General features: G+C 41.8%; 1 protein-coding gene across 2 annotated transcripts in view; it reads left to right on the top strand.

Moving 5' to 3' along the window:
- NHS (NHS actin remodeling regulator) overlaps positions 1-22,736 on the top strand; it is a 375,395-nt gene that overhangs the window by 342,001 nt on the left and 10,658 nt on the right. For both annotated transcript variants that reach the window (XM_062183891.1, XM_062183889.1), the window contains 4 exons: positions 8,077-8,139; positions 10,065-10,257; positions 12,904-13,035; positions 15,659-18,622. In XM_062183891.1, coding sequence (XP_062039875.1) covers positions 8,077-8,139; positions 10,065-10,257; positions 12,904-13,035; positions 15,659-18,622 — 3,352 coding nt within the window. The remainder of the gene's footprint in view (positions 1-8,076; positions 8,140-10,064; positions 10,258-12,903; positions 13,036-15,658; positions 18,623-22,736) is intronic.

The following is a 22,736-nucleotide window of genomic DNA, read 5'->3' as shown; positions in this document are numbered from 1 at the left end:
ATTTAAAATGCTTCATTAGCAGGTTGTGATTAAATAGAGTGTTCCTGAACTTAAAAATACATAAAGTTCTTTTGCATTTCATTACTTGAAGAATTTTGGTTCCACTCTAGCTGAGATCAAAAGGAGAAAGATTGCATGCTGTCTTTCAGAAAGCCTCTCTTGGGGTGAAAACTAGACCACTGCCATTGCCGTTCAAGCCATGCTCATGAAGGTCAGAACTCATACCTAAAATGTCTACCAGCAGGATGGGATGCCAAAGTGAACAAGCACACAGTCTTTTATGTCTGGCTTCTTTTGCTCCACATACTTCTTTGACATTGATACTTCATATATCAATAGCATGTTCAGTCTTGCTGTGTAGTATTCCGGTATAAGAATACAGCATCCCACAAGCTGTTTATCTGTTCTGCTATTGGTAGATATTTGGGTTGTTTCAAGTTGTGAGTTTTTTTTCCTTTAAAGAACAGAACTGGTATAGATATTTTTGTGCAAGGCTTTTTGTAAACATGCTCATTTTTTCTTACCTCCGTATACCTAAGCAGGAATTCAAAGGTGGATGTGTGTTTCAGTGCACTATACACTGCCAAACAAGCCTCCCACCAGCAGTTCATGACAGTTGCTGTGCATCTTCACCAGCACTAGAAGCACTTCAAAAAGTTTGTGGAAAGTGGAATGACAAGATAAGTCTAACTTGGTGCAAAAAATATTTTAAATGCATGCATACAAGGGATCTTCAGAAAGTTTGTGGGCAATGAGTGTGTACTGTGAAAGAACCATGCATGGATTCCAATTTTTTTTGCTCCAAAAGAAACATATCTTGTAATTCCATTTTCCATAAACTTTTTGAAGTAGCCTCATATTATTCATCTTTTTCAGCTTAGCCCCTCTGTATATAGTCATATATGATTTTGGCTTTCATTAGACTTCTCCCAATGAGTAATGATATTGAGCACCTTTGCTTATTTGTCTCTTGTGTATTTTTTTACTAAGTGCTTGTTAGGAGATTTGAGACACTGGTTGATGACGATATCTGTCATTGAAAGGAAGTAAAGGTATGATTTGGGAAAAGAAACTTATCGATGATAAGGGGATTTTTTTCTGAAGCCTCACTATTCATGCTTTTGGTGTTTTAAATGGATGTACATATATAAGGTGCTTAAGAGAACTCAGTGAGCATCTGTCCCCAAATGCCCCCCCCCCCCCATCAACAGCCACTGTCCAGAATTGTGCCTCATAGATTTGTCCCTTTGGGTTTTTCACAAGATGTTCTCAGTATCTTAATGAGGGTATTTTCAGGGCTGTTTTCTAGCCTTGAGGCTGGGTGGGAGTGTAGTGTGATGGGGATTGGGGATTTGAGATTGAGGACAGTATGGCAGGTGACAGTGCTACATTCAGGCCCTCTGAAGAAACCTGAAGATCCCCTACTACCTAGGAGAGAAATGGTAACACAGGTCAAACTTGGAAAAGGAAGAGAAATCTATGACGCTGAAAGCGCGGGATGTGCCCTAAACCTCTGCCTGCCTTATCATTTTGTTTTCCCGTGGGTGTTCACCTAGGTGAATGTTAAGAGCTGAGGAAAGGGGAAGGGGGAGTACAGGATGCATTAAAAATTATGTTACTAAACATGTTAGGTAGATAAGAGCACAGTGCCAGCCGGCAGGAAACTCTGAGACCATGTCAAAGGAATCAAAGTGCTCTGTCATTGTAGCAACAAGAGTAATACGTGACCATGGCAGTGCCAGACTTGTTTAGGCCTTTGAGAAAGATCAAAGCACTTCGTATTTATGTATAACACATCCACACACGCTCCTGCACAGAAAACCAGGAGGCACTCAGAGTCCCCCAGCTCACAGAGACTTGGCCTAAGGACAAACAAGCCCCAAGAGAGAATGACAATAAGAGCCCATGTCCTTCACTAGAAATTCAGTTGACTTGCAATGGACTTCTTTGCTCTAAGACTTTATTCCTATATTCAAATGTAGCACCACATCTAGTCCCAGGAAATATTTCTTATGTTTAAGACAGCATGATAGTAATAAATCAGCTCTGAAAGTTGACTGCTATAAATGCCATGTGGTATCAGTTAGATCACAAACCAAAGCCAATTTTTCAAAACATTTCCTGCTGGAATACCCACAACATTTTAACAGATGTCTCTTGGAAAGTTTTGAAGCAAAATAAGCCCCCATCAGCATATAAAATAAAACCCAAAAGAAAGTAAAATATGGTGTGGAGGGAATTTTTATTTTCCTCCTGGCAGTAAGAGAAAGATGGGGGGAAACCTTGAAATCTTCAGAGAAATGCTTGTTCCAAGCCAGAAAAGAAGAGAAATGCACAGTTCTCATATACACACCACAAAAAGATTGGAGTTTGAAAATTATTCTTTCATTTTTCACCAAAGAAATTTCTTTGACTGCTTTTTAGTATAATGTTTATTTCTTGTTCTAAACAAGAGTTATAAATACTACTCTGGGTTTTTTGAAGGAACCCTTAGGAAGCTAAGGAAAGGATATGTCAGGAACGAGATGGGCGTGACTAACAGTAACTGACTCTATGAAAGGGTCCTCCAAACATTCATAGAAATACATATTATAGAAAAACTAAGCATGGATTCCAATTTTCTGCACCAAAATAAACAAATGTTTTGTTTATTTTTTTGAAACTTTTTGAAGTATCCTCATAAAATGTTGCAATTTCAAGTCTGAGGCCTCTCAAAATAATTACAGTACAGCTGAGGTGGGAGCCTGGAAAGGGAAAGAATTGCGTTTCTCTTCAACTTTTTTTATGGGAAATCTTAAAAGTATGAAAAGTTGAAAGATTGGACAGTGAACATACATATACCCACAAAGGAAAAATATTCTTACTCTAAATATGTTGATTTTCCCCCACTGTGACTGATTTTGACCATCGTCAAAGAAATGCTGTTGAATGAATGAGTGGTCTCCTAGCTATTTACACACACACACACACACACTCTGGGGAAACCAAGGTTGTTCACTACCACTCCTATACTGAGTGATAATTCCAAAGTCAGGTGTCCCTTGGGGCCTGCTTCTCTTATCTGTTGTTTCAGATGCTCCTTGCTCATGCTGTCTTATCTCCTCCTGTGCTTTGTTGTCTTTCACTTTGTACTGGATGTTGTACTAAAAAAATTCCATGTGAACGCAAATGATTTGATGCTATTTCTCTAGGAGAGGATTTTTGTTTGCTTATGCCAGGCACATGGGGATACTAGCAATACAACAAATATTTATTGAGCAATATTGACACAGTAGAAATACATTTGTGAACAAGAAATGGTTAGCATTTCTCTGAATAAGCAGTAGAACTTATTTAAATAGAGCCATTAAAGAATAATTTCACTGGTATGAGTTTGCTCAGCATGCAGCTTTTCCGAACCTTATCCATCAGCACCCATTAAGGAGCAGCATGCTGGGCAAAATGTAGAGAGACCCTAAATGATCTAAGAAAGAAACTGCTTCCATCTCATATCAGAGTTTGATTCCTGGCTCTGGCTCCCGATGCTAGGTTTCTGTTAATGCAGACCCTGGAAAGTAGCAGGTGATGGCTCAAGTAATTAAGTCCCCACCACCCATTAGGGAGACTAGGTTTGAGTTACTGGCCATGGCTTCATCCCCCGCTGTTGCGGGCATTTGGGGAGTGAACCAGCAGATAGGAGCTCTCTCTCCTCTCTTCTCCCTTCACTCTCCTTCCCTCTCAAATAAGCAAGTAAATAAATAATATAATCAGAATAATTTCACTTTGACCAAACACCCAGGAAGGAGGGCATGTAAGCCACTTATGCTAAGGCAGTTACTAATTCATGGCAATGAATAAAACCATAGCCTGTTTTAATGTTTTAAACATAAATACTCTAAATATGCAGACCATCAGGAGGGATTTGAGTGCTCTTGTCTCGATGGAGGAACCAAAGAACATAATCCTTTGGCACCCAAGTTCAAAGTGATGCTACTATCAAAATAGGGGAGAGGCAGATTGGCTGAAGAGCAATCTGCTGTAAAGTGTAACACATGGAGACCTTGACTTAATCAAAATGACCCAGACTGAGTGGTCTGTGTTCGCTAGACTTAGCCATGACATCTTTCGTCATTGCCAGGTGTTTCCTCATGATCGTTTAATGGAGTGGGTGGGTTTCTCAGATGAAAAATAAAATATATTCACCTTCATTCCTGGCAAAAATATTTCACAGGAGAACTGATTTAGGAGATTTATGATGAACAACCAATATTTATAATATTACTATTATTCATATGTTTTCTGACCTGCCATTTCCTGCTGTGTAACTTTTTTGAAAATCCTTTCATGAACTACTAAAGCCCATGGCTTCTTTGAAGTGAGTTCCTTTTCCATATAGGCTTTGCTTTCGGCTCCCCTTTGCCTAGTTCCAGGAGTTTCCTCTGGAGTTTAGACTCCCCAGAGTCTTACTGGAGACCTCCACACCGTGATCTGTGACTAATTCTTACCAGCGAACCAGACTAGTGCCTGAATTCCAGCCATATATACCCCATCTGTCAACATGGTCACTTTCAGTGAGGGAGCCATAGAACTTGCAATGTCAGGGTCCTAAATAAGATCTAGAGTTAACTGGATCTGAGCAGATGATGACATTTCTGCTTAAGAACTAATAAGCAACCTTGTCTGTGAAAGCTCAGAAAGCTAAAATAGGGGCTCTAAGTGTTACAGTACAGTTGCTTAAGCCTTTGCTGGAGATACCCGCATTCCAAGTCAGAGTGGTTGATTCAAGTCCTGGGTACTCCACTCCTGACTCCTTTCCTGCTAATCCACACCCTGCAAGACAGCAGGTGATGGCTCGAGCTGGGTCCCTATCTCCCAGGCGGGAGACTGGGATAGAGTTAGGCCAGTCCTGGGCATTTGGGGAGTAAACTAGCAGATGGAAGATGGTTCTCTTTTTCTCCGAGTCTTTAAAATAAATAAAAATAAAAAAGAGACTGGATTAGATATTGAATATCCACCCCCCACAACCACATGTCTGCCATAGGCTTAAGAATAAGTTGGTGGTCGGCGCCGCGGCTCAATAGGTTAATCCTCTGCCTTGTGGCGCCGGCACACTGGGTTCTAGTCCCGGTCGGGGCGCCAGATTCTGTCCTGGTTGCCCCTCTTCCAGGCCAGCTCTCTGCTATGGCCAGGGAGTGCAGTGGAGGATGGCCCAAGTGCTTGGGCCCTGCACCCCATGGGAGACCAGGAGAAGCACCTGGCTCCTGCCTTCGGATCAGCGCGGTGCGCCATCCGCGGCGGCCATTGGAGGGTGAACCAACGGTAAAGGAAGACCTTTCTCTCTGTCTCTCTCTCTCTCACTGTCCACTCTGCCTGTCAAAAAAGTAAAAATAAAAATAAAATTTAAAAAAAAGAATAAGTTGGCCCTGCATCCATCCAGAGACCTTCTGATGGAATTAAGGGTTCCTCGTGGCTTCCTCTGTTTGTGCCTATTTGTACTAGGATGGTCAGTTTCTTGGGTTCTGCAGCATCTGCTTCCTTCTGAGATTGTGAGCATGCCTCTTTATTTGGGTTTCTCATCACTGTTAAAACACAGAGAGCTGGTATCATTCAGGTGCACAAATATCTTGATGGGCTCTTTTGACAGGGAAAGCAGTTTGCTGGCACCATGGAAGACTGAAAGGAAAATTAAATGTGGCTCTAGGAATTCACACTCTCATAGATGAAAAACTACATCCAGGGATAATTCATGTTCATTAAAGCCATGCTATAGGATGTATGTAATAGGGACCTAACTGACTCTAACACTGAGGTAGTTTAGAGTTTAAAAGAATTTTAATTCCCTTCTTGGTAGATCCTAAAAAGGGGAACAGGTTTCCAGATTATTCTCCAAACAGAGCTGGCTATATAATTTGAGGGCCAAATGGAAAATGCAAATACAGGGCCCATTACTCAAGAATGAAGAATTTTTTTTCTATTTTCACTGTTTTATTTTTTATTTCTTTTTTATTTCTCTTTTTTATTTTTATTTAGTAAATATAAATTTCCAAAGTACAGTTTATGGATTACAATGGCTTCCCCCCCCCCCATAATTTCCCTCCCACTCGTGCCGCTCCCATCTCCTACTCCCTCTCCCATTCCATTCACATCAAGATTCATTTTCAATTATCTTTATATACAGAAGATCAACTTGGTATATACTAAGTAAAGATTTCATCAGTTTGCACCCACACAGAAACACAAAGTGTAAAATACTGTTTCAGTACTAGTTATAGCATTACTTCACATTGGACAACACATTAAGGACAGATCCCACCTGAGAAGTAAGTACACAGTGACTCCTGTTGTTGACTTAACAATTTGACACTCTTGTTTATGGCATCAGTAATCTCCCTAGGCTCTAGTCATGAGTTGCCAAGGCTGTGGAAGCCTTTTGAGTTCACCAACTTCGATCTTATTCCGACAGGGTCATAGTCAAAGTGGAAGTTCTCTCTTCCCTTCAGAGAAAGGTACCTCCTTCTTTGATGGCCCTGTTCTTTCCACTGGGATCTCACTCTCAGAGATCTTTCATTTAGGTCTTTTTTTTTCTTTTTCCAGAGTGTCTTGGCTTTCCATGCCTAAAATACTCTCATGGGCTCTTCAGCCATATCTGAATGCCTTAAGGGCTGATTCTGAGGCCAGAGTGTTATTTAGGACATCTGCCATTCCATGAGTCTGCTGTGTATCCTGCTTCCCATGATGGATCGTTCTCTCCCTTTTTGATTCTATCAGTTAGTATTAGCAGACACTAGTCTTGTTTGTGTGATCCCTTTGACTCCTAGACCTATCAGTGTGATCAATTGTGAACTGAGATTGATCACTTGGACTACTGAGATGGCATTGGTACATGCCACCCTGATGGGATAGTATTGGAATCCCCTGGCACGTTTCTAACTCCACCATTTGGGGCAAGTCCGATTGAGCATGTCCCAATTTGTACATCTCCTCCCTCTCTTATTCCCACTCTTATATTTAACAGGGATCACTTTTCAGTTAAAATTTAAACACCTAAGAATAATTGTGTGTTAATTACAGAGTTCAACCAGTAGTACTAGAACAAAACAAAACAAAAATACTAAAATGGATAAAGTATTACATTGTACATCAACAGTTAGGACAAGAGCTGATCAAGAATTTCAAGACAGTGACAGCACAGCACTAAACCAAGGGTGGGAGCCTTCTGGGTATAGAGCCTTGTGGGACCGAACGGGGCACACACTCGTGAAACTGGTTCTGTCTCCAAATGTAGTCTATAAACAAAGCAAATGTTGAGTAATCTAGAGGATTTCAATTCACTCTAAGGGGGAAAAATTCAGTTTTTCCCAAGTTGACAGATGGGGTTGGGAATCTTTACCTAATATATACTAAACTGATCTTCTGTATATAAAGAGAATTGAAAATGAATCTTGATGTGAATGGAAGGGGAGAGGGAGCGGGAAAGGGGAGGGTTGCGGGCGGGAGGGAAGTTATGGGAGGGGGGAAGCCATTGTAACCCATAAGCTGTACTTTGGAAATTTATATTCATTAAATAAAAGTTTAATAAAGGAAAAAAAAACAAAACATGGGAAGCATTTTCACAGATATTTCATAGCCATAAGGTAAGGTTATAACAACAACAACAATACTGTATTGAAGTCATAGTTGACATTAACATCTAGAGCTTATTAAATGCCCGGATTCTTCTATGTATATTACATGTTTGTACTCATTTAATCCTCAAAGCAGCCCTGGAGGGTAGATGTCTATCTTACTACAGATGAGGAAACTGACTTTAGAAAACTTGGGAAGTTGCACCTGGCCACACAAAAGAAAGCACTGGAGCCAGGTTCTGACCTCAGCTCCAGAATCTACTACTTATGCTACTTCTCAAATAATAAAGACTCATTTAAGAGTGAGAGGAGGAGGGAGGACAAAAAGGGAGGAAGGAAGGAAGAAAGGGAAGAGGAAGGAGTTATCCTAGTATGTTCACTCATTAATAACACAGGTTTGAGCTAACTAGGTATACTGTGTATTGTGTGCACATTTTTAATTTCTTTCTTTTTTTGCATTTCATGTCCATAGTTTAACAGCACCCGCTCGCCCTCCCCCACTGAGTGTTGCCACATGGCCCCATGGAGTAGAAAGGTATTGGTTCTGAGAACATTCCTTCACGGCCCTCTCCTGCTCTCTCCAGACACTCTCCCTTCCTTCTCTCTTAACTTTATTGCAAACTCTCTTGTTTTCTTAACTAACACTTTTTCTTTGAAATCCATGTAAAAGGTGGTATTTTCCTAACTTGAACTATATAATAGAGCATTTAGACAGCCATGCCATTGGCTCTTGTTCTCTGTTTTCTTTGCAACTTGGGTGTCACCTAACACTGCTCCTGTACTTTGTTGTTCCCAGGAAAGAAATGCCAACTTGCCCTCTATTTCTCCCAGCAATAAAGGTTCAGATTCTCCAATCAAAAAGAGAACAGGACAAAAGGGTTCTCTGGCAGCCCATTGTCCCAGTCCCAATTCAATCAAAAATGCTTTAGGCTGCTGGTCAGAGCCTGTAGTCTGGTCACTCTCCTTTCCTTGTGTCTCAGCCCATTGTTATTCAAGGAAGGAATCGCCTATGAAATGAGGCCTCTGCTGGTGGGAGTTTCGCTCACCACAGTGCTCAGGCTTCTCTCTCTCTCTCTCCCTCTCTCTCTCTCTCTCTCTCTCTGCATGCACCAAACTTTTTTTTTCCTTTTTGGAAGTTACCTAGGAAACAAAGTCTTTTGTGCTGGAACTTTATTTGAGCTGTTGGCTTCGCTGGGAATCTGCACGAAAGCTGAAGAGAGAAAGAAGGTTGCGATATTTTACTAAGACACTCATGGAGAGCACATCTTTCCCAAGGGGGGGATCATAGACCATGGGGGGTGTTGGGGGGCTTTCCAGAAACTTCTGCAAAGGTAAGTGAATGCAGGGGGTTCATTTAAAGAAGTGCTCTTGGAATATTCTCTTTAAGGCGACTTGTGCACAGTTCCTAGGATTTCACAGATTATAACTGAGTTACAGGACACAATGCTTCCTAGTGTGAGCTAGAGAAAAAAAACTTTTTTAACTGCTTCTGAACTTAAGACAGATCTTAAAACTGTACTGGAATAAGAAGGAAAACTATTTATTCCATACAGATATACACCTTCCTCTAAACTGCATATGGAAATAAAACTAGACTCACTGGTGAAAACTGGGTCTTTGTAATGAGCTGGTTTGGAAACCCAAACCTGAATCAAACGTGGGATAGAGCCTTCTTACTTATCTGGGCTGGGATCCCGATCCTAAAATAAGACTTAGACAATATTAATATTTATCAAAGGTTTGGAGGGACTGTTTTCAAGTGTTCCACAGAAATCAAAGCCTGGAACTACACAGCTGGAAGAAACGTTTCATACGGCAAAGCTGAATGAAAATAAACTAGGACTTCCAGATTTGAAAAAGAAACTGATGTGAATCTGGCCCCCTAGTAACGGCATTTGTATTTTTCCCTGTAGCGGTGGGAGCAGTTCCTCACTTTTGCTTTTCCATGTGCGTACAGTGGTGATGACTTTGTAAAATGTCATGCCTGAAATTCCTGCTCCTGCTTGCGTGGATTAGGTGGCCGAGTCCTTCAGGTGATGTGTTCTGGAATGTCTGCTGACGCCAGGCCTCGAACTCAGCGCGTTTCCTTTGATCTAGTCAGCCAGAGTTCTTGGGATTTTTTCCATAGCGATTTATGGCAAGATAGGTGGCAACTGGGCCTACCTTTCACTGGATTCTAGACACACAATGTACAGTTTGGTGATTTCTGGCTCCCTCGCCTCTCTTCTTACTTCCATTTATACTGAAAAGCATGTTTAGCCCATTTTTTTCTTTTGTGTCGCTTCACTATGGAAATCATACTGTCAACTAGTTGCGTTTACTAACTATTCCTCAGAATTCTTCCTTTGTGCTAAAAGCTTCTTGCTAACCTTACTTTTTCTCCTCTCAACTATGCAAGTCCCTATGTGTGTGCTTATGGATGAACTGGGATGGCTGAATCTGAATGTACTTCATTTGCAGTCCCATCCCCCAGAGGACGAAGATACAGATGTCATGTTAGGGCAGCGGCCGAAAAACCCAATACACAATATTCCCTCTACACTGGACAAGCAGACAAACTGGAGCAAAGCACTACCTCTCCCAACGCCGGAGGAGAAGATGAAACAAGATGCCCAAGTGATTTCTTCTTGCATTATTCCCATCAATGTCACTGGTATTGTTCTGGTTCTTTCTTTGGGGGCACATGGGTCAGAATACACTGTGTAGGAAATACGGGCAAAAGCTACACTGCTGGGCCTACCAGTTAAGACTGCCATTCTGTATCAAATAATACCTTTTGCATCAAATTATAACCTAGAAGCTGTTCACTATGCTATTGTCAGGTTTTGAACATTAATTTGCATATGTTCTGCTGGGTTGCTTATTTAAATGATAGACAGTTTTGTTTTGAAATAAAAGATTGCCCAGTAGTTCTTTGGCCATAGCAGGCTGAAATAAAGGAGAGACTGGCTGCAATGAATCATATGATAATGGTGCGTGGCACTGCCAGAAAGAAAACAGAAAACCCCAGGTTTTCAGAGCTGCAAGTAATGGTCCTATGGACAAACTAGAAAATCTGTTTTCATATTTCCTTGGAGGAAGATAGGATTAAAAAAATTAAAAAAAAAAAAACACTGTTTGGACTTCTGTAATGATATTAATGATTTTTGACCTAAAAATGTATGGGTATACGAATGAAGCCTGAATTCTGTTTTTAAACTAGCAAGCCTGTCTTTCATTCACTCTCTGCTTTCTTCCTCTTGTGTACTGAGAGTTTGAATGTTAGTCCAGGTACAAGGCAAGCCTTGCAGGACTTTTCTTCCAAATTTAGGAAATGCCAGACTTGGATCTGGTCATCTTAGTTGTAAGTAAAGTAATACTGTAAAATATTCTAACTTTCACATATACCAATTAAATAATTTATCCATTGAGTTCTTTAAATATCTCTAATTATATTTCAACTTATGTGTATATTGAAAATGTCAAAACAGGCAGGTTATAGCTAACTTCCATCTTGGTATCATGTGACTAAAGATTGACTGTCACTCGAGACACATCTCGGACACTGTTACTATTACCACATTCAGATTTCTGTCACTTAAAGTGGGAAGGAAATGGGTTGGATATCTGGGACAGACGTTACATCCTTCCTGACAAAAAGGCATACTAGCTAGTTGACTGGCCAGTTGTGAACTGGGAGTTAATTTTCCTGATGACCTATTCAACTTGTATGACAGATTGTTCTAAAGATGTACACTCATCTGATCTCCGTAATCTAAATGGAATATAGTAGGAGAGTTCAGCTGCCCAAATGCATCACTTTGGCACCCTCTTAAACTAATTTTCCACTCTGGGAACATCTGATTATTAACAAGACCTGCTTGCTGTGTGTAAAATCTTGTCTTCAAATTTAGTACTATGATTATGGGCCATCATCCTGTGATGAAGGAAAAGGGAAGATTTTTCCCCCTTCTGTTTTATTTCAGGAACTGTCAGACTAGAGCCTAGATTAGATATTGATTTCAAGAGCCTTAATGAGAACATTGTTAATGATGTCCATATAACACACAGTGTCTGTGTCTGTATACCATGTGTTCTATAATTACTAAGATTAGAATGAAGACTTGTAATTTTTTCGTTAAAACTAAGAACACTCCATTAGTATGAATCCTCTGATAATACTGTAATTAATCATCATGTGATGCATATTTTTCAAAGAGAATTCTAGAAACTGTGGACACTGTGATGCTAAGCAGAACTCAACTGCTTTATTATAGAGCTGCACCAAGATTTAACATGCTGTCCCACCCCATGCTTACCAATCAGGATAAATGATGAGGTGACCAAATTCCAAAGCACAGCGTTATGCCTTTCTGGGGCCAAGCTCACTCTGAAAAATCCGTGGTGCATGCCTGTGCCAGCCAAGAGATTGGGTTCCTCACCTCCTCCCTCATCGTGCTAGTTTTGATCGGACTGCATGGAGTGTCCATAATGCACCCATGGAGAGAGAAACTAACCAGCACCAGGGTTTGCCCCCTGTGTGTACAAAAATGAACAAACAATGCTATAAAGGCTGGGAATTCCAGCTTTACCACTGGCACGGAAGGTGGGTCCATTTCAGTGCAGCCCTGGGGACTGACCTGTGTGTTTATTTTATATGGCTAAGCCACCTGGTGGAAAACCAGAAGCATTCAATGCAGTCAGTGTAAGGAAGTAGAATTATGTAATGACTGAGAAAAGCAAATCCCTAGGCTGGTGAGTTTCCTCACAGCAAGTGTGCGTGCAGGGCCGGGGGCGGGCAGGGTGTGTGCACGTGCATGTGCCTGGCGGGGAAGGTGTGGACACAGGAGGTAGAAGGGGAAAAACTCACAAAGACATGCTTAGTGAAGTAATGGGTCAGGACGCATTAGCTGAACTAATTCAGGCTCACACCTGGGCTTCTTATCTGCTACGCAAGGGAGTCCGCCGCGGAGAGCCCAGAAATGGAACAGTAATAGTAGGAACCAAGGGCTCCATATCCTTAAGGAGCCATTTCTGTGTGAGCGTGACTGTGTTTGGTGCCTTCTGCTCTTCTCTTTCTTTGGTTTTTCCTCATTTGCTTGGTACTTTCAGCAGCGTGCGCTGTTGTGGGGAGCTGCTTTAGACGGAAAGCTTACGTCCTGCAGCTTAATTTAAAGAGCTAAGGGGCCCCTTATATTTGTTCACAGTCTTGATCCAAATTCTTCCCTTACTTCCAATCAATAAATATCACTGTGGTCCAAGCAAAGGGAGTTGTATTTGCCATTTCTAAAGGCTAATGAGAGCTCTTCGTGGGTTGCAGGAGTTGGCTTTGACAGAGAAGCTAGTATACGCTGCTCTCTTGTTCATTCACAATCCGTACTCCAGCGGAGACGAAAATTGAGGAGGAGGAAAACCATCTCGGGTATCCCCAGAAGAGTTCAACAAGAAATAGGTATGGTATAAAAAATGTTCCTGTTAACATTCTGTCTAGTGCAGAGTCTGAGATGAAGTGGCTTCCTGAGAAATATGTACATATTGACTCTAAAGGTTCAACCTTACAGATTTAGACATATACATTCAGGTCTTACAGGCAAGATGTAATCTTTGGCTAACTTCAAAAAGTTGTATTAAAGTGAAAAGTCTGAATAAAGAATAACAACGTTCAGTGAGAGGGTCTTTTTGGTTGGAAAACTGTAACTTCTTTTGAAGAGACACATATTTTTATGATAGCAGTTATTTTAAAAAGTAGATTCCTAGTATGCTCGGTTAAATATTGAAAATTGCTTATCTGATATGTTTCATGACATTTTTTCTCTTCAATATATTTAGAATATCTCTGCCTATTGGTTTTTTTTTTGTTGTTGCCTTATTCTCTTTCTCTCTCTCTCTCTTTTTAAAATATTTATTTATTTTATAGGCAGAGTTACAGAGAGGTAGAGGCAGAGAAAGAGAGATCTTCCATCTGCTAGTTCATTCCCAAAATGGCCACAATGGCTGGAGCTGGGCCAATCTGAAGCCAGGAGCCAGGAGCTTCCTACAGGTCTCTCACATGGGTGCAGGAACCCAAGCACTTGGGCCATCTTCCACTGCTTTCCCAGGCCACAGCAGAGAGCTGGATCGGAAGTGGAGCAGCCAAGATGCAAACCAGCACTCATGTGAGATGCCGGCACTGCAGGTGGCAGATCTACCTGCTACACCACAGCGCCAGGCCCTCTCTTTGTCTTTTTATGTTTTATTTATTTTTATGATTAAAATTAAACAACCTTATGTTTTTTTATTTTAAATTATTTTACAAATGAGATGGAAATAGTTCTAGACTCTAATTTATCAATACTGACTAAAACAATCTGAACAGTTTGCTATCTGCTAATAAAACTGAATTCTTAATTTAAAACATTCTACAAAGAAAAATCCAGGAATACATGATCAAATGGCAGTCTTTGAGATATTCAGTGTAAAAAAAAAAAGCCATCCTCTACAAATTCTTCCAGAAAATAGGGAAAGAGGGTTTATTTCCTGAGTCATTTTATGAGGTCAAGATAAGCTTCAAAGCAACATCTAAAAAATTTATTACAAGAAAGGCAAGTACTGGCCAATAGCTGTCACAAAAGTAGATCCATGAATTCTAAACAAAATAGCAAATAAGATCTGGTGACATCTAAAGCAAATAATAAATGTGATTTTCTATGTTGCAAACTTTTCCCGTTCAAAATCAACATAAGTGGGCGTATTAACAAGGGTATGAGAAAAAATACATTCTTCATCATATTGAGAAATAAGTTTCTATTTTGAAACAATAGTTGAATATTTGATAAAATAATAACTGTACCTTTTTATATCCTCTATATATTCCATGTAAGAGAGAAAACATGTAGTATCTGTTTTTCTGTGTGTATGTACACACAAGATCTTCAAAATGTTTCGAGAAAATGTGTACTATGGAAAACTATGCATGTACTTCAAAAATATTTGCAGCAAAATAAACTTATGTGAGTGTTTATTTCACTTAGCACAACGATCTCCAGTTCAACCATTTTGTTTCAAATGTCAGGATTTCAGTCCTTTTTCTGGCTGAGTAATATTCCGTTGTATATATATACCACAGTTTCTTTATCCAGTCATCAGTTTATCCGGACATCTAGGTTGATTCTATATCTTTGCTTGCTTATGGGTTTTTTAAAAAGTGTTATTATGGTAGCAATTCTTGATTTTTTTTTTATTTTCAAGATTTTAGTTATTTATTTGAGAGGTAGAGCCACACACAGAGAGAGGGAGAGACAGAAAAGTACTAGTTCACTCCCCAAATGGCCACAATGGGTGGAGCTGGGCTTGATCTGAAGCCAGGAGCCAAGAGCCTCCTCCAGGTCTCCCAAGCACCTGGGCCATCTTCCAGTGCTGACCCAGGCCATAGCAAAGAGCCGCATTGGAAGAGGAGTAGCCAGGATACAAACCTGCACCTATATGAGATGTCAGTGCTGCAGGCAGAGGCTCAGCCCACTATGCCACAGTGCCAGCCCCTGGTAGCCTCTCTTATAAATGAGATTTTTATGTCTTATAATGAAGTCAATAATGATTTTTATTTCATTATGCTTATATTACTACATAAAAATGAAGAGTAGTATCAAAGAAGATAAAATGTACTGTGGTTTTAAAACTAAAGAGTACTTACTAGGGCAAACTAAAGTGGTAGCAAAGAGAGATATGATTCACAAAAGCTATAAAAGCATAGCTTCACTAAGCATATGCAAGAAGAGTTCAAACAGTTCACGGAAGGTAGAATTAAAAGACAAGTTTATTTTGGTACAAAAATTTTTGAAGTCCATGCATAGTTTTTCCACCAACTTTTTGAAGGCCCCTTGTGTACACGCACACATCCGTATATGGCTATGGAGACACGTAAATATTTATATAGCAAGAAATTGTCTAACGCACGTTTACCTTTGGTCTCATTTTATATACCGATTTTCTTCGTGGGAGCCAAAGCTCTAGCATGTCAGCATGCGATGCACTGCCATCTCAGAATGTGTTAGTCTGCTGCTGCTGCTAAACTGTGTCGCGCTTTCTGTGCCCTCTAGATTCTGATGAGTCACCGGTGGCCAGGGAGAGGAACGTGATTGTGCACACGAACCCCGACCCCGCCAACGCTGTCAACAGGAGGTCCGGAACCAGGGACTCGGAGTGCCAGACCGACGATATTCTGATCGCTGCCCCATCCAGAAGGAGGATCAGGGCTCAAAGAGGCCAAAGCATTGCAGCTTCCCTTTCGCATTCCGCTGGCAACATCTCTGCCCTGGCGGACAAAGGCGACACCATGTTTACTCCGGCAGCAAGCAGCCGCACCAGATCCCGGAGCCTTCCCCGGGAGGGCAACAGAGGCGAGGATGCTGAGCCCAAAGTTGGTGCTAACCCCTCAGCATATGAAGAGGGCGAGCCCTTTGTGGGTGACCATGAAAGAACCCCCAATGATTGCAGCGAGGCTCCCAACAGCCCAAGTGCACAGGAACACCAGCCGTCAGATTTGGGCTTGGCCTGCTCACCACATCTGCACAGCCCCCAGCACAAGTTAGGCGAGAGGGGGAGGTCACGCCTGTCCCGCATGGCTGCCGACTCTGGCAGTTGTGACATCTCCTCCAACTCAGACACCTTGGGGAGCCCCATCCACTGCATGTCCACGGCCGGCGTCCTCCTCAGCAGCCACATGGACCCAAAGGACGACCACCAGTCATCCAGTGGCAACTGGAGTGGGAGCAGCTCCACGTGCCCCTCCCAGACCTCAGAGACAATCCCTCCTGCAGCTTCTCCCCCACTCACTGGCTCCTCACACTGTGACTCGGAGTTGTCCCTCAACACGGCCCCTCATGCTAGTGATGACACCAGCGTGTTTGTGACTGAGCAGTTCAGTGATCCCCTGGATCAAGTGAGAGGCCACCGGGCCAACTCCTTCACGTCCACTGTGGCAGATCTACTGGATGACCCCAACCACAGCAATGCAAGTGACAGCGAATGGAATTACCTGCACCACCATCACGACGCCTCGTGCCGCCGGGATGTTAGTCCCGAGCGTCCCAAGGCAGACAGCCTGGGCTGCCCGAGCCTCACAAGCATGGCCACATATGACAGCTTTCTGGAGAAGTCTCCATCTGACAAAGCAGACACGAGCTCTCACTTTTCAGTAGACACAGAAGGATACTATACCTCCATGCACTTTGACTGTGGTCTCAAGGGTGACAAGAGCTACGTCTGTCACTACGCAGCCCTAGGCCCAGAGAACGGCCAGGGTGCTGGGGTTCCTCCTGGCCTTCCAGACTGTGCCTGGCAGGACTACTTAGACCGCAGGAGGCAGGGGAGACCAAGCATCTCTTTCAGGAAACCAAAGGCAAAGCCAACCCCACCGAAACGGAGCTCATCGTTGAGGAAGTCTGATGGAAATGCAGACATTTCTGAGAAGAAAGAACCAAAGATAAGCAGTTCCAGGGAAATGAAGCTGCCTCTAGATTTCTCCAACACGCCTTCTCGCATGGAAAATGCCAGCCTCCCCAGCAAGCAGGAACCTTCTTGGATGACCCCAAGTGAACATGGTGGTAAGGAAGCTCAGTTAGACACTTCAGATATGCCAGCATTCAAAGATGAAGGTGCTGAATCAACTCACTATGCAGACCTCTGGCTTCTCAATGACTTAAAAACAAATGATCCTTACAGGTCTTTATCCAACTCGAGCACTGCTACGGGTACCACAGTTGTTGAATGCATCAAATCCCCAGAGAGCTCGGAATCCCAAACATCCCAATCAGAATCAAGAGCCACAACCCCGTCTCTTCCTTCTGTTGACAACGAGTTTAAACTGGCTTCCCCAGAAAAGCTGGCTGGCTTGGCGTCTCCATCAAGTGGCTACTCAAGCCAGTCTGAAACACCCACGTCCTCTTTCCCTACAGCTTTCTTTTCAGGCCCATTGTCTCCTGGTGGCAGCAAAAGGAAACCTAAAGTCCCAGAAAGGAAATCCTCACTGCAGCAACCCTCATTGAAAGATGGAGCCCTGTCACTGAGTAAAGACCTTGAACTTCCAATTATACCTCCTACTCATCTTGACCTAAGTGCTCTTCATAATGTGTTGAACAAACCATTCCACCACCGTCATCCATTGCATGTTTTCACTCATAATAAGCAGAACACAATAGGAGAGACACTGAGGGCCAATCCTCCCCCATCCCTTGCAATTACACCAACGGTCCTGAAATCTGTGAACCTTAGGTCCATCCATAAGCCTGAAGACATTAAGCAAAAAGAAGGCCACAATGCGGATCTCCCCTACTTGGAGGAGAATACTCTCACAATGGCTGCCTTGTCTCCCGGTCAGATTAGGCCACATATGGCGAAGAAATCAATAGCACGACAGTATTCCACCGAAGACGCCATCCTGTCCTTTTTAGACTCCTCTGCAATTGAGGTAGGACCAGATAAACTACATTTAGAGAAAAACCCTACTTTTGATGTGAAGAATCATTGTGATCCAGAAACTGTAACCTCAGCTGGTAGCAATCTTCTAGATTCAAATGTCATGAAAGAACTGGTGCAGGTGGAGGGAGAGCCTACTCCAGAGAACACACCGACTCAAAACAGTGGCTTTTCCCCAGAAGGATTCCAGAGGCTCTCTGCCGCCCGCCCGACTGATTTGGATGGCAAGCTGCTACACTATGGAGCTAGTGCAGATGGAAGCCTAGAACAGGTACAGAAGGCACCCCCTGCCAGTCAGGAGGAAACTGCACCACCCGAATCCATGGATGGAGTCACATCTCAGGCAAACTCACCAACTACAGCAACAGACAGAAGCACTCAACCTAAGCATCAACTTGTTATGAGCCGCCACCACGACAAAGTGCCTGGGAATATCCGCTATGAATCAGAGATCTCAACTGTAAATTCATTCCTTGAAAAATGTTCCGAGCAGGAAAATACTGCTTCAGGTATTTCCGCCAAAAGTGCCTCTGAAAACGGCAGAGCAGAGGAGACCCAAGGAAGCGTAGATGAGGCTTCACTGAAAGGTCAGTTGATGTCTGTGTCACAGGCAAAGGCGCCTCACGGCATTTCATAAGGTTCTTGTATCCCCAGAAGCCTTTCGTTTAAGGAATACAGACTTCATACTCTTCATAAATACAACTTTAACAATATAGATTCCACCCTCCCAGCCACACTCCTACCCCTCTTCCTCCTCCCTCTCCTATTCCCATTCTTATTTTTTACTAAGATCTATTTTCAATTCACTTTATAAACATATGATTTACTCTAGATTAAGTAAACTTATATTCATACAGTAAACTGTATGAATAAAAAAAGCCTGTTCCTCAATAGTTGAGACAAAGGCTGTTCAAAGTCATTGCATCTTGAAGTGTTAATTTTACTGCTATAGATTGCCTTTTATGTGCTCTATTAGCTATCACAGATCAGAGAGAACATATGGTATTTGTCCTTTGGGGACTGGCTTATTTCACTAAGTATGATGTCCAGTTTCATCCATCTTGTTGCAAACAACAGGATTTCAATTTTTTTTAAATTGATTTATTTGAAAGGCAGAGATACAGAGAGGGGAGGCAGAGAGCGAGCAAGTGAGAGAGAAAGGTCTTCTGTCTGCTGTTTCACTCATGAAATGGCCACATCCATCAGAACTGGGCCAATCTGAAACCAGGAGTCAGGGGCATAAGCACTTGGGACGTCTTCTGCTGCTTTCCCAGGCCATAGCAGAGAGCTGGACTGGAAGTTTAGCAGCCGGGACTCAAACAAGAGGCCATATGGGATGCCAGCACGGCAGGCAGTGGCTTTACCCACTATACCACAGTACCAGCCCTTGGATTTTTTTTAACCACTGTGTAGTATTCTATGGTATACATATCCCATAATTTCTTTATCCAGTCTTCAGTTGATGGACATCTGGGTTGATTCCATATCTTAGCTCTTGAGAATTGAGCTGCAGTGAACATGGGGGTACAGATAACTATTTCATATGCTGATTTTATTTCCCTTGGGTAAATTCCAGTGGGATGGCTGGGTCATATGGTAGATCTGAATTCAAATTTCTGAAGGATCTTCATACTGTCTTCCACAGTGGCTGTACCACTTTACATTCCCACCAATAGTGGATTAGGGTACTTTTTTCCCCACATCCTCCTGAGCATTTGTTGTTTGTAGATTTCTGTATGAAAGCCATTCTAATGGGGTGAGGTGAAACTTCACTATCGTTTTGATTTGCATTTCCTTGATGGCTAGTGATCTTGAGCATTTTTCATGTGTCTGTTGGCCATTTAGATTTCCTCTTTTGAAAAATGCCCGTTTCATTCCTTTGCCCATTTCTTAACTGGATTGTTTGTTTTATCGTGGTTGAGTTTCTTGATCTCTTTATATATTCTGGTTATTAATCCTTTATCAGTTGCATAGTTTGCAAACAATTTCTCCCATTCCATCAGTTGCCGCTTCACTTGGCTGAGTGGTTCTTTTGCAGTGCAGAAGTTTCTCAATTTGATGTTATCCCATTTATCAATTTTGGCTTTGATTGCCTGTGCCTCTGGAGTCTTTTCCAAGAAGTCTTTGCCTATGCCAATGTCTTGCAGGGTTTACCCAATGTTCTCTAATAATTTGATGGTGTTGGGTCATAGATTTAGGTTTTTGATCCATTTGGAGCGGATTTTTGTGAAAGGTGTAAGGTATGGGTCTTGTTTCATATTTCTGCGTGTGGAGATCCAGTTTTCCCAGCACCATTTGTTGAAGAGACTGTCTTTGCTCCACAGATTGATTTTAGCTCCTTTGTCAAAGATAATTTGGTTATACACGTGTGGGTTGATTTCTGGCATTTCTATTCTGATCCATTGGTCTATCCATCTTTTTTTCAGCATCGTTTTTTCTATACCCGAGAAGAATGTCCTTGGTATTTTGATTGGTATCACATTGAATCTGTAAATTGCTTTTGGTTTGTATGGACATTTTTTTTGACAGGCAGAGTGGACAGTGAGAGAGAGACAGAGAGAAAGGTCTTCCTTTTGCCGTTGGTTCACCCTCCAATGGCCGCCGCGGTAGCGCGCTGCAGCCGGCGCACCGCGCTGTTCCGATGGCAGGAGCCAGGTGCTTATCCTGGTCTCCCGTGGGGTGCAGAGCCCAAACACTTGGGCCATCCTCCACTGCACTCCCTGGCCACAGCAGAGAGCTGGCCTGGAAGAGGGGCAACCGGGACAGGATCGGTGCCCCGACCGGGACTAGAACCCGGTGTGCCGGCGCCGCAAGGCGGAGGATTAGCCTGTTGAGCCACGGCGCCGGCCTGTATGGACATTTTGATGATATTTATCCTTCCAATCCATGAACATGGGAGATTTTTCCATTTTTTTATGTCTTCTTCTATTACTTTCTTTAATGTTTTGTAATTCTCATCATAGAGATCTTTGACATCCTTGGTTAAATTTATTCCAAAGCATTTGATTTACTTTTGTAGCGATTATGAATGGGATTGATCTTAGAAGTTCTTTTCTCAGCCAGGGCATTATCTGTGAATACAAAGGCTATTGATTTTTGTATGTTGATTTTATACCCTGCCACTTTACCAACCAGTAGTCTCTTAGTGGAGTCTTTTGGATCCCCTACATATAGAATCATGTCATCTGCAAATAGGGATAGTTTGACTTCTTCCTTCCCAATTTGTATGCCTTTAATTTCTTTTTCCTGTCTAATGACTCTGGCTAAAACTTCCAGGACTATCTTGAATAGCAATGGTGAGAGTGGGCATCCTTGTCTGGAAGTTGGAATACTTCCAACTTTTCCCCATTCAATAGGATACTGGCTGTGAGTTTTTCATAAATTGCCTTGATTGTGTTGAGGAATGTTCCTTTTATACCCAACTTACTTAAAATTTTCATCATGAAATGGTGTTGTATTTTATCAAATGCTTTCTCTGCATCTACTGAGATAATCATATGGTACTTGTACTTCAGTTTGTTAATGTGATGTGTCACATTGATTGATTTGTGAATGTTGAATCATCTCTGCATACCAGGGATAAATCTCACTTAATCCAGGTGAATGATCTTTCTGAAGTGTTGTTGGATTCTATTGGCTAGTATTTTGTTGAGCATTTTTGCATTTATGTTCATCAGGGAAATTGGTCTATAGTTCTCTTTCTCTTTTATATCTTTTTCAGGTTTGGGAATGAAGGTGATGCTGACGTCATAGAAAGAATTTGGGAGGATTCCTTCCCTTTCAGTTGTTTTGAATAATTTGAGAAGAATTGAAGTTGGTTCAATTCCTTTTTAAATGTCTGGTAGAATTCAGCAGTGAAGCCATCTTGTCCTGGCTTTTCTTTGCTGAGAGGGTTTTATTACTGATTCAATTTCCATCTTGGTTATGGGTCTGTTTAGGTTTTCTTTGTCTTCATGGCTCAATTTAGGTAGGTTGTATATGTCCAGGAATCTATCCATTTCTTCTAGGTTTCCTGATTTGTTGGCATACAGCTCTTTGTAGTCATTTCTGATGATTCTTGTTATTTCTGTGGTGTCTGTTGTTATATTTCCTTTTTCAATTCTAATATTATTGATTTGGGTCTTCTCCCTCCTTTTGGTTAGTTGGGCCAATGGTGTGTCAATTTTGTTTATTTGTTCAAAAGTCCAGCTCTTCGCTGCCCTGATCTTCTGTAATTTTTTGTTTAAATTTTGTTTATTTCTTCTCTAATTTTAATTATTTCTTTTTTACTAATTTTTGGTTTGGTTTGCTGTTGTTTTTCTAGGTCATTAAGATGCATTGATAGCTCATTTATTTGATGCCTTTCCAAGTTATGGATGTAGGCACCAATTGCTATAAGTGTTCCTCTTAACACTGCTTTTGCTGTATCCCATAAGTTTTGATATGTTGTTGAATGCATTCATTTCCAGAAATTTTTTGATTTCTCTTTTGATTTCTGCAACAACCCACTGTTCATTCAGGAGCATGTTGTTCAGTCTCCATATGTTTCCATATGCTGTAGAGACTCCTGAGTTGTTGATTTCCAGCTTTATTCCTTTGTGGTCAGAGAAGATGCATGGTACAATTTTGATTTTTTTTAATTTGCTGAAACTTGCTTTATGGCCCAACATGTGGTCTATCCTAGAGAAAGTTCCATGCACTGGTGAGAAGAATATGTATTCT

The sequence above is a fragment of the Lepus europaeus genome, chromosome X (genome assembly GCF_033115175.1).
Source record: "Lepus europaeus isolate LE1 chromosome X, mLepTim1.pri, whole genome shotgun sequence".
NCBI lineage: Eukaryota > Metazoa > Chordata > Mammalia > Lagomorpha > Leporidae > Lepus > Lepus europaeus.
The sequence above is the reverse complement of the archived record's forward strand: the minus strand, read 5'-3'. Positions and strand labels throughout refer to the sequence as shown.